Source organism: Danio rerio, chromosome 5 (assembly GCF_049306965.1).
Source record: "Danio rerio strain Tuebingen ecotype United States chromosome 5, GRCz12tu, whole genome shotgun sequence".
Lineage (NCBI taxonomy): Eukaryota > Metazoa > Chordata > Actinopteri > Cypriniformes > Danionidae > Danio > Danio rerio.
This window is the reverse complement of record NC_133180.1, coordinates 63,718,800-63,731,560: the sequence shown is the minus strand read 5'-3', so window position 1 is coordinate 63,731,560 and position 12,761 is coordinate 63,718,800. Positions and strand designations below refer to the sequence as shown.

At 33.5% G+C, this 12,761-nt stretch overlaps 1 protein-coding gene across 4 annotated transcripts in view; it reads right to left on the bottom strand.

Moving 5' to 3' along the window:
- Positions 1–12,761, bottom strand: part of slc37a2 (solute carrier family 37 member 2) — a 33,102-nt gene that overhangs the window by 4,245 nt on the left and 16,096 nt on the right. For 2 of the 4 annotated variants that reach the window (XM_073950099.1, NM_001362422.1), the window contains 8 exon segments: positions 7,491–7,581; positions 7,316–7,378; positions 6,169–6,254; positions 3,399–3,447; positions 1,903–1,976; positions 1,651–1,729; positions 872–969; positions 662–772 (listed from right to left, as the gene is read on the bottom strand). In XM_073950099.1, the coding sequence (XP_073806200.1) occupies positions 704–772; positions 872–969; positions 1,651–1,729; positions 1,903–1,976; positions 3,399–3,447; positions 6,169–6,254; positions 7,316–7,378; positions 7,491–7,581 (609 nt within the window). In that variant the 3' untranslated portion in view covers positions 662–703. 4 annotated transcript variants of the gene reach the window in all.

Below are 12,761 nucleotides of genomic sequence, written 5' to 3'. Positions count from 1 at the left end.
TTGTTCAAAAACAAACTTTGTTTTTCATTTAAGGTTTAAAAAGTCAGAAAATTACAGATCATTAATCTCGATATATGGCTTTTGTATATTTTAAAAGTATACTTTTAAAATAAATAACACCAATTTACTGTTTTATATAGCTGTAATAAGCACAATAAATTCGAAAATTTGGATTATATAATATGTATATATAACATTAAATTCAGCATTTAATTAACATTTCTATTTCGAGGAAATCAATTTGCAAAAATGTCATATTGGGTGTATTGATAGGAATCACATCACAAACTATTAAGTGATGGTATGTCATGGTTTCCACAAAATATTAAGTAGCAAAAATTGTGTTGAACTTCAATAATAATAATAATAATAATAATAATAATAGACAAATTTTAATAAGCACCAAATCAGAATAGCAGAATGATTTCTAAAGAATCAGGCACAATGAAGACTATAGTACACAATGCTGAAAATTAAACTTTGCCACCACACAAGTGAACAGCAAATATATTAAAACAGACAAAGAATCCTTATAAATACTACAAAAATTTCAAAATGTACTATTTATGACTGATTAAATCTAGAATAAAAATGGAATAAGAGCCTATTTTTTCACCTATAGCATATATAATGCATATAAATACTTTAAGGTGCTCCTTACACATGCTAATAAATGCAATGAACAGGAGTGAGTTATGAATGTTCACCCTCTCTGCCTTGTAGTGTATCCGCACCATCCTCTGATCTCCTTATAGACCAGTCTGGACAGCAGCTACACAAATGAAAACAATAGGAAATCATTAGCTTACTTAGCATTAGCCAATATATATTGGAGATCACTTCTGTAACAAATAATCAATATAATACACACCAGACAGGCCAGTACATCAGCAGCAATGAGCATGTAGAAGACGTTGTTCCAGCCGGTGGGAGAGATCAGACCAGCCAACAGAGGTCCTACAGCGGCACCTAGAGGACGTTCAGCACATTACAACACACGTTAGCATCATCCCGCGACAAAGACATGTTTGTAAAATGAACACTGGCTTTTAAATGTTACATTGCTTCGATTGTCAGGAGGCTTTTAATATTATTAAGGAAAAACACTCCAGGCATAAAATACACTAGTCAGTTTTGGGATGTTAGGCTTTTTGGCTTTCATAAAATGTGTTTCTGTCTGTCTAAAGTAAAAATAAATTCAAAAATTCACAAAGGTGTCTATAAGTTAACAATAATAGATATTTTTTAAAAGCAAATTCTCAAAACGAGTTTTTTTTTCCCTGTAATGAGCAATACATTTTCCAATTCTGCATAATTTTGTGCATGTGCTTAATTTTGACAACAAAATGTTTTTTTTATTAAATTTTTTAATTATTATTAAAAGCTAGAAATGAGCGGACAATTGTGTAAAAAAAAAAGCTAATATCAAAAATTATATTTTATATTATATTGGCAAATTTCTGCCAATTACCACCACAAAATCATTCATTCATTGTTATTGCAAAAAAATAAATAATTAAATAAAAAAAAATTAATAAAAACTTTAAAAACTAGGGTGTCTGAATACAACACAGTGTATCTGACCCAAGTAAGCAGCATGAAGCTCAAAAAAGAAAAAAAAAAAAGAAAAGTCTCACAATCTCAGCATACCTATTGATCCAGTGCCATCAATAATGGCGGTCACAGTGGACAGAGCTCTGGAGTTACCTCTCAGACACTCGTGGGTTCCCTGGAAGATCACAAAACATTATGAAATTTACAACAGCAAGTGTAGAGTTACAAAATAGCTTATTGATCAGTTATTGACAGCAGGACTTATCTGTGTCTATTTAAAGTCTTCCTTTTATTTATTTATTTTTGTCCATGAGTAGAGTACATAGAGTAAAGGTGCCCGAGACTTACTAGGTCAGCAGATACTGCAGTGGTTATGAGGGCGTAAGGTCCATTCACGAGAGCACCACACCACAGCAACATGCCTACAGGTCACAAAAAGACACATCTTTTTGTGGGAATCAATATGGAAAATCTTTCGATCATCATAAGAAAAACAAACAAAAAAAAAGTTCTACAAAACTTTTTTAAAGCAACAGATTGACCAGAAATGTTACATTTTTCATAATATAAAATAAAATAAATACATTTGTTTTATTCCTCATAAAATTAATAACAATCAAAACTTAAGAAACCCTCTGAGAGGGTATTTGAGTGTATTCAAGTGTCAGAATGTTGTAAGACTGCTATACAGTAATTATTATTAAGCATTATAGATAGCAAAATTTAGTGACTTCTATTTTAGCGTTTTTTTGCATGACGGTAAAAAACGAATACGGGTATGTATGTATGTATTAAAACATATGCTAGTTAGCTGTAAAAATTTTTAATGATAACAAAAATTATAATTTTTTATGTGTAAGGTACTAGATTACTTCCAGTATTCTGGAAAATTTTCTTACCCATTGGTTTAGAGTTTGGTCCAGAAAAATCTCAGTTTAAAGGGGTATCTAGCCCTACCCCTTCATGTGAAGGGGCAAAATGAGGGGTAAAAGAAAGGAAATGGCTAAGGGGTAGAATTGTGATTGGGCCTTAGTGTGCCACCAGTGACGAAATACAACCATATCACACTGCTATGAGTGTGATATTGCTTTTATTCAACAGTTTGACAATATATTAGGTTTATTATAGGTTGCTTGTGTTGACAAAAAAATCTTATACAGTGTATGCTTCAATGTATGCGAACATGTTTGTAAAGTTTAAACTCAAGAAACAATAAGCCACAAAATATTAAGTGTAGTTAAGCAAGTTATGTGCTTAAATTCTTTTTTTTTTTTTTTTTTTTTAAATCACAGTTAATTTACTAGGAAGTTACATCTTTTTTGGTCACTGAATTGCTTTGAGATAATAACAGTATTATTACATTAGATATGTTGGTAAGACTCCATTATAAAAAGTATTACCGAAATGTCTTGTTCATCTGAAAGCTTTAATTCCAATTCAAAATGAAGGGTTTCTAACTATAAAAAAAACCTAATTTGATAAATAACTAAAATCTGGACTTATGATCATTAGTGCTTGTGCATGTCACCATTTTGATAAACCAATATTAATATAATAGTCTATAGAAGCCTGTAGGAAAACAGGCTTCTATAAAAACAGGCTTCTATAAATTTCACTTAAAAAATAAAAAATGAAATAAAAAAAAAACAGAAGAGGATATACATCATTAGACCACCACTACAATGAGTAAACAAACACTTTTCATTTCATCACTTAATTTTCAGGTGAACAACTCCTTTAAATCCTAATTTAAATCAGCATTGAAAAGATTTAGCTTTTCCGACGACAACACACACATGACAAAAAAATAAAACGAAATAAATAACTGGTATATATACACTCACCAACTGTGGTTGGCAAGCCATTCTGGCCAATCTTATTGTACAGGAACAGCTTGAGAAAGAAAGGCAAACATAAGTTAGCAGCAGTTCTCGAAGGAAAGGCAAAAGATGCCCATGTGTTTATAGCAGTTCACAGGTAAACTCAAACTTGAGGGTTTTGTATGCACAAGGTTTCAGATGTCTGCAAACACTCTGAGCAAACTTTAAGGTGTACTGACAACATTTCACATTTTGTCACTGCAAACTAGCCGTTTTTGTCTGTGCTTTGCTCAGGCTAATAGTTATCTAGGAAGCACAATCAGCCACATTAGCTGTTTTCCATCCAAATATGCCAATTAGATTGTGCACAAAACTGAAACATTGTATAAAACATTTGTGAAGAAAGCACCGTTTCCACCTAATGAGTCAAAGAGAACAATATTGCCACTACCTGATAAACCGCTGCCAAATATTTACAAAAAAAAAAAAAAAATGGAATTTGCTGCAGTAGAAGAAGCCACTGTGTGTTTTTATCCTCAAATAAGTTACTTGCACCTTAAAAGGTGCGAGATGCTTTTTGCGAGTGCAGATGCTCAACACATTGTTATTACATAATCTGAACTTTTTTTATGCGCATGCTGGAATTTAATTGGTAAATGTGTTTCCATTGTAGTTTATCTGCATCGGATACAAAGTTTATCCTACTTTTTAGTTGTGTGCGTACATTTGTTTATGCACATTTTCAAAATGTATGCACATTTTGCCATATCGATTAGGCATTTTATTAAATGCATATCCAAAATGTGCATAAAAATAGGTGTATGGAAACAAAGCTAGTGACTACCCAGGTTTGAAATAAATAAACCTCCCAAAATGTTATGGTCCATAAAGCTTACGCTACGTTCACACTGCAGCCAAATGTGGCCCAAATCTGATTTTTTCCCCCTCATGTGAAAGAGCGAACAGCCCAAACCGCATGGACTCTGATCTTTTCATTTCAGATTTTTGTCACTTTCATATGTAGTCTTAAATCAGACACAGATCTGATGTTTTGCAATGCGACCGCAGTGTGAATGGTTATGTCTGATTACATGCGACTTTTACATAATCTGAGTGACATGCATCATCATTCTGTGCGGCAGACATCACCTACTCCCCAGCAGCAGTAGAATGGCATGCAGGGCAAATACTTTACCACAGACAGTTTATTGTTCATTTTGAAAAAAATAAAAAATAATGAAGACAAAACTGGTGCTTGTTCACCAATCTGGTTAACGATCAGGGAACGGGTTGATCGCAAAGCTGAAAAGTCGTGGGGTGTTGCAGATAGGCGATCGGTGTGCAAAGGAGGAGGAACTTTCTTTCCGAGAGAAAAAAGGGCAGGTGCTCGAGTACCCAAACCCTCTTTCTGCATGTGTCTGCTGTTTATAACGAAGTAAAATATAAAATTTACTCTGCAAACGGAGATATACCAACTCCGCCTTCACAGTTCAGTCTGCAGCTGCTCATTAACCCTTGATGAGTTCACTACACCAATGGTCAGAGCGCCATGCACCGCGGTTGTCATAAATTACAAATAATCAGTGTTTTCAATCACAAGAGACTCATTTTTGGTTTCAAATGCCGAAATACATTAGAAGTAGCAGAAAAACCTTTTACAGTTTATGAAATACACCACAGTTGTCTGTTAAAAAGGATACAAATGATATTAAGCATAATCTGACAACATGCTTCATACCATATATACACTGTGTACATAATTAGACATTTTGTGCTGTGCGTAGTTATAATTTTGCACATGCCGGTGAGTTTAGGAACAGGATCTGTTCACAATGCAAATCTGATATTGGCCACATTTAAAACAACAATTTGAACAGCAAAGCAAAAATATCAGATCTGAGAAAAAATCTGATTTAGGCACTAAGCCTTGCAGTGTGAACGTAGGCTTAGGGTGCTTTTACACCTAGACTTTTGTTTCGGACACCTTTATCGTTTGCCCAGTTTGCGCGGTTCGTTTGGCATATGTGAATCCACTAATCGGTTTCGGATCTGCGCCAAAATAATTGCTCCGAGATCGCTTGAATGAGGTGATCTTGGCTCGATTGAAACGAACTCTGGAGCAGATCGATTGTAGTAAGAAAACGATACAATCCTAGCCCTGTTTTACCACAGTGTTTTATGGATATAATAGGCATACAGCTATATGAAGAGAGAATTAGGAGTAGGGCAAGAGGTCTATTAACGGACATCCCGAGTCTCCTGCAAATGCACAGAGACTCCCGGATGTCCTCAAACGAGGGATAATCTCCCGGTTATCACGTGTCTCCCTCCCGGTCCTCAAATACGTCGTGCACCCTTCTCACCCCTCCTCACTGCATCCCTCCTTGCTCTTCAGACGTCACGTTCACCTTGTCATACACCACCAAACCACCACCCCCCCTGACAGCTGAGCCTGACTCTGCAAAATAAACCGTGAAACTCTGACAAATGTGAGGAGAGTTTACTCACATGTGACTTGTTTTAGCTGTTTTGGTCCGTTTAGAAAATTTGCAGTGTGAAAGCGAACCGCACCAAGAGCAACAATGTAACAATTTTGATCCCTTTTTTGGAACAACTGAATTGATTCACAGGTGTAAAAAGCACCCTTAGTGAGGGATGACAGTGCACCTGTTTTAATGATGTTTTAAGCACTCTTAATAAAACCCTTTCAAATTAATCTGCAATATTGTTTGCATTTTGTAATTATTTGATGTACATTTTGGCTAAAATGTCAATATAAAAAAATGCACCTCACCATAGGAGCAGCAATGATCAACATGGCACAGCAAGTACTGGCTCTGCCTCCAGTATAGTCAGATACTAATCCAGCTACGATGCCACCTAACACACACAAATATATTTTACAATCTTATAAACAACAACAACACGTAAGCCTGGTTCAATCTACCAAATATCAGACCCATATTTGGTAAGATCTGTTTGACTTTGAGTGCAAACTAGAGTGGTCATTTGGTTGCAAGAATCATTTAATTTTGCATATCGTATGGCTGCACAACATTGGAAAAAATGTGATGTTATGTTTTTCTGCTATATATTTAACAATATGAATATTTTTACTTGATTTAGAAATAAATAATAATTTTAGACTAATTGGGATGATTTCTGTAGGGCAGTGCATTCGTATAAAATATAATATACATATTATAAAGCATAGATAATTAGATTATCGTAAAACAACAAAAACCCAAAATGTTTCCTGGTTTTCTGGAGTCTAACTGTATTCAAGTACATAAATTGAGTAATCAAATGTAAAAAATAAATAAATAAATAAATAACACTATAGTCTTCACTCTATAAAAATAAATACATTTTAGTTAAAGCTAAAAAGTTATATTTTTTATACACACCTGGTTTGCATTGTAAAGTAAATACAATAAACAGGCTTTAAAAAACTATTAAATTAAATAATTTAATAAAAACTTTCACTCCATTAAAGTTAAACTTCATGATGAATCCACAATGTATTGATATTGTAACAGTATTCAAATCAATTCAATTCATCTTTATTTGTATGGCACTTTTACCATGTAGATTGTGTCAAAGCAGCTTCACATAGAAGATCATAGTAAATTAAAACAGTGCAATTCAGTTTTTAGAGTTTAAGTCTAACAGTATTATCATTATTATTATTATTATTACGCGGTATCTGCTCCGTCTTTGGACACTTTTAAATCTAGACTTAAACACTATTTTTATTATTTAGCTATAACATTCGTATACATATATTTGTAATTTCATAGCCTAGATCTGTTTGTACATTTGTAGAGCACTTTTGATCAATTTTGTGTTTAAATGTTTTTGCCTTTGAAACAACTTTAATTATATATTTTTTGATCCACTTCAAATGTTGACTGCTGCACATCAAATATTTACTTGCTTACCCAAAATTCCTCCAACGTCAAACAATGTAGATAGATCCCCAGCTTTTTTAGGATCAAAATGAGCTGTGGAAGAGAGCAGAGAATGCTTTGTGACTTTTTATGGAATTGTTTGACTGTTTTTTAATTCATGAGGAGGAGTGAGTGAATAGGAGATAATCTGTTGAAAGATTCTTACCAACATTAGCGATGTACAGAGGAAGCCAGTAGAGGAAAGTGTAGCTGACCAACTTGGCAAAAAGCAAACACAACGAGAACTCCACCACACCCTGCAGAATAAAGACAGAGCATTACACAACAATGACTGAGAGATTAACTTCTGTCTTTATGACAGCTGAGAGTAACCGTTTAAGCTCTGTACTTCGATAGACAAATGTGCAACATGACATCGCACAGTGAATGTTCTTACTCATTCAGATCAATTGCTCATTCGAAGCATCACTCATTGAATTTACTTAGATGCATGTTTTCTTTTCTTTTTGCAAGGAAGTTTCCAGTTTCTATTTCCACTAAACAATTATGATTATAGATTAAATATTAAACAACTAATAAGTGGTTCACAATTCTCAAACATTTTTGGGGTTCATTACTTAATGTCACATGATCTCTCTTATTACCTAGATTTTTTTATAGTAAGGATTAAATAGTGTATTTTCACGCTTCCACATTCACAGTTCATGAATGAACAAATCCATCAATCAATATAGCATTTGTATTAAAAGAATTATAATGTGTATACAAATTAAATTAAATCTATCTATCTATCTATCTATCTATCTAAATTTTATTTTTATTTATTTAAACGTCAAGCCTCCCTTGGACAGGTGCTGAGAATTATCAAGTTTGCTATAACACTTAAATGCATATAATGTGTCCAGTGTAATTGCAATGTCCATGTCAAATAAACCAAAACCAAAACACTAAAAGCACCAGAAGGTTCAAGCAAGTGCCCGTCTCAATCGATGATTCATTCAGGAAGGAAACACTAGAGTATTGCTGCGAGATGCACAAATGTTCTACTGCAGCTTTGTTTTGGCAAAGAATTTGGATGCCTAAATTGTAACACATCCGCTATTAATTTTTGGTGTTTTATAAATCAGTATCACACTCATGCTGATTTTCTCAAAAATGGGACTCAAGTGTGATATTACCTAATCTGCAAACGCTGTCTGGAGTCTTGTTCATTTTAAAGTGATAGTACATTGAAAAAAATTACAATTTCCTAATTTTCTCACACTCATTTAGTTAACAAATACAATAATTCAGCAACTGACATCATAGTTGGAACAAAAATACTATTGAAGTCAATATCTATGTTTCCATCCACCTATTTTGTGCAAAAATAAATAAATAAATAAAATAAAAAATAAAAAGGCCAAGATGCAAATACATTTTGAATAATTGAAGAATAAAAAGGATACACGTTTTATTCGATAAGAAAAAATGAGCATATACTACCATGGAAACGATTTTACCAAACAAATTCCAGTAAGCACATTAAAAAAGGTCATGTGATTTTGTTATAAGTGATCATGTGATGATAAAAATGTGTGTGAATGAACAAACCAGCAGGCTGAGCACACTGTAAAACATCTGAAATCAGGGCCGGAGTGGGACTCCTTTTAGCCCTTGAGATTCAAGCCTTAGACTGGCGTACTTCACAAATCAACTTTAGAAATAAATAAAAAGAGTGGAGCTGCGGTAAAATAATGAATAAAAAGAGTGAGTTTATGATAAAAAAATAAATTAATAAATTATTTAAAAAGTGCGGCTCCTGTGAATGCAGGCAGCTAGAGACACTGGCCCTCGAGGCCAAAAATGGATCGACCCACTGGGAATACTCCTGGTCCTCCCGATTAGGCAACCCGGGCCTGTCTGAAATGTTGTTTTGGTCATTCTAAAACGCCTTAATCATCTCAGTATTAGTGTTATATCATTAATTACCTCCAGTAGTCAAAAAGTGTCTGTGCTCTGCGTCTCATGCTTTCAAACACCACCACATGTTCGTTGCGTGTCAACATCGTCTTCTGAGGCGCAAGTCATTTATTAACTTAAAAAACGATTGACGCAGTTCCTACCACAGCAAATTCAATTTTTACTGTTGATATTTTGCACCAATAAATTAGGAAGTGACAATTTAGTTCTCTTTGTCTCAGTGAATAGAGAAGCTACTTTATTCGCATGTCTTTTAAGTGATATTCCTGTTTCAAGCGTAAAGCTAATTAGCATTTTTGGATGGAAACATAGCTAGCAGCTGTTTCTAACAATCTTAAGTGTATCTTTCTATATGCTCATAATATTATGACTGAACCATGATCTGTTTTTGGTAACTTTCTGCACTTTAAACAATGTGGAACTATTGCTGTCTGTGGATGATGAGGGAGTCCTCAGATATCATTTAAAACATCTTAATTTGTGTTCTGAAGATGAAAGAAAATGTTGGTGATTTGGGACGACATGAGGCCAAGCAATTAATCAAATTTTTCATTTTTGGACTAAATAACGCTTAAAATAAAAATAAAACAAAAAACAGGATTTTATATATTTATATATTCATATCTTGAGTTATTGACATATATACTTATGTCAGTTTGAACATTAAAAAAAAAAAAATATATATATATATATATATATATATATATATATATATATCAGAGGTGTGGACTCGAGTCATGTGACTTGGACTCGAGTCAGACTCGAGTCATGAATTTGATGACTTCAGACTCGACTTGACAAAATATGAAAAGACTTGCAACTCGACTTGGACTTGAACATAAATGACTCGGACTTTCACTTGGACTTGCGCCTATTGACTTGTAAAGACTTGCTACTTTCTATAAAAAGCCCAAAGATAAAAAGTATGTTGTCACGGAGCATCTAATCCATGTTGATCTCTGCGTGTGTGAGACAGAGCATGCACGCATACTTTCGACCACTAGCGCTTTGTGGCGCACTTCCGTGTTTTTGCACCAGCGGGAAATTTGAAGATGCCATTTTCATTCTGACTCGGAGAGTGAAATAAACACATCCGCGATCTGCTCCTTTTGTTTTATTCAGCGGATTTACAACATCTGTCAAAGGTAAGAGACTTTACTACTCGCAATGTGTTACTGTTGTGCAAAAGCATTGTTTTACTGTTGTGCATAAGTCAATGAACTTCAGTTTTTTTTAAACCAAATTTACCCTCTCGTGATTTATTTCACATAATGAACGAACATGGCTGTAATTTATGTTTTTGCACTTGATCGTTTGTGTCAATGGGCATATTATGTTTTATTTTTGTGTTTTGCCCATCCTCTGACAGTATTTTCTAACTATTTAATTAGTAGTAACATTAATTACATGCCATATATGATAACTAGATATATATATAATTTATTTTTAAAGCTCTTAAAACTGTGAAAAAAGTGTTTTGTTATTTTTTGGTGACATTTTGCAATAAGTTTTTTTTAGTTAATCTATGTACTAACATTAACTAATAATGAACTATACTTATAAACCTTTATTAATTATAGTTTAACATTTACTATTGCATTATTACAATTTAAAGGTATGCTTGTTAACATTAATGTTAATGCACTGTGATTTAACAACAGTTAACCAATAATTTTATTTCCATTAATTAATGAATACTGTAATGAACTGTAACTGTACTGCACTGCATTGTTTGTTCACATTAGTACATACATAAACTTAATTAATTAATACAATCTTATTGTAAAGTGTTACCTTTTTCATATTTTGGATTGATACTATTAATTTTATTTAGTATTTAAAACCTTAAAAGTATTTGTATTATTGTTGATGTTATGCCTCTTAGCAATATTTTAGTCCTCTATATGGTTTTTAATTAAATTTGTATTGTGAGATTGTAATGTAATGCATCTATATTGTTGAATTTCTGTTTGTTTGTTTTTCTGTATTTCCCCCTCTATATTTAAGGCTTATCTACTATTTTTAAAGTACTTAAAACCAACCATCCAATAAAAAATACAATTAACAATCACATTTTGTTTCATGAGTGTCTTTGTTCCTGTTTTGTAGGACTCTTATTTTAACAGATTTCATTTGGAAACACTTGACTGATCATTCAATTAAAGTTTTACCTTTATTATTTCATCACTCAATGAGATCATTTAGTTGTGAGTTGAATTACTCCATTTGTAATTGTTTTTAAATAAACTAAAAATGAAGACTTGTTTTATTCAATTTGTTGAATAGGAACTTCTCTACTTTACATATTAAAATATATTTAAAACCACTATGAATGTATTTAAACTAATATTTAAATTTATATACCTGTTTCATTGTGTGTATTTCTATTTTAATTTATTTGGCACATTTATTGGCTATTCAAACATGAAAACAAGTTTTACATAATTCGTGGCTCTAATAAATTGTTAAACATTACAATATCCCTGCAGAAAAATCCAGCTTAAATCAGCCTAGGCTGGTAAGCTGGTTTTAGCTGGTTGACCAGGCTGGTTTTAGAGGGGTTTTGGTAATTTCCAGGCTGGTTTCCAGCCATTTCCAGCCTGGTCTTAGCTGGTCAGGCTGGAAACTGACCAGCAAAATCCAGCTAAAACCAGCTTGACCAGCCTGGTTTATGCTGGACATAGCTGGTTTTGGCTGGGCTCCCAGCCTGGCTAGGCTGGTCAAGCTGGTTTTAGCTGGTAATCTCCCAGCCTGACCAGCTAAGACCAGGCTGGATATGGCTGGAAACCAGCCTGGAAATTACCAAAACCCCTCTAAAACCAGCCTGGTCGACCAGCTAAAACCAGCCAACCAGCCTAGGCTGGTTCAAGCTGTTTTTTTCAGTAGGGATTTTTGACAAAATAGTCTAAAATGATAGTTTACAAGTGCCTAAGTGGGATTCGAACCCCGTTCTTAATGAAAAGAAAGAAAAATCTCATTGGCTCTAACATTACTTTCACCAGTGGGCAGGTACTTCAATCTGATTGGCTGGTCTCTCGCACGCGTATTCAATCTCACTGCATTTGCTTGACTTTTGTCCACACTGGTGCCTCAAACCTTTCCTGCTTTTGCTCTCCAGAGATCCTCCTGGTAAATTGATTATTCCAGAATGATATGGTTTATATATTGCTACACTATTTAGTAACAATACATGAAAAACTATGAGGTTAAGGTAAATTCTATAATAAATACTAGTGTTTTTGAGAGTTAGGTATATGTTTTAGCCTAGTATTATTTACAAGTTGTTAATGAATGCTTCAGCATACTGTAGTATTAAGAATAGTCAACTGATAAAATAAAATACAGAGTGTAGTTTTTCTACAGTAAAGTGTGGTGAATTGTAGTATAATATACCATATATTGTAAAAAACTACAGCACTGGGTAATTTGTTTATATTACACTTGTGTTACCATAGCAACTATAATATGACCCCAACAGATTAATTGAAGTACTTTACTATAGTATTGTTCAAAA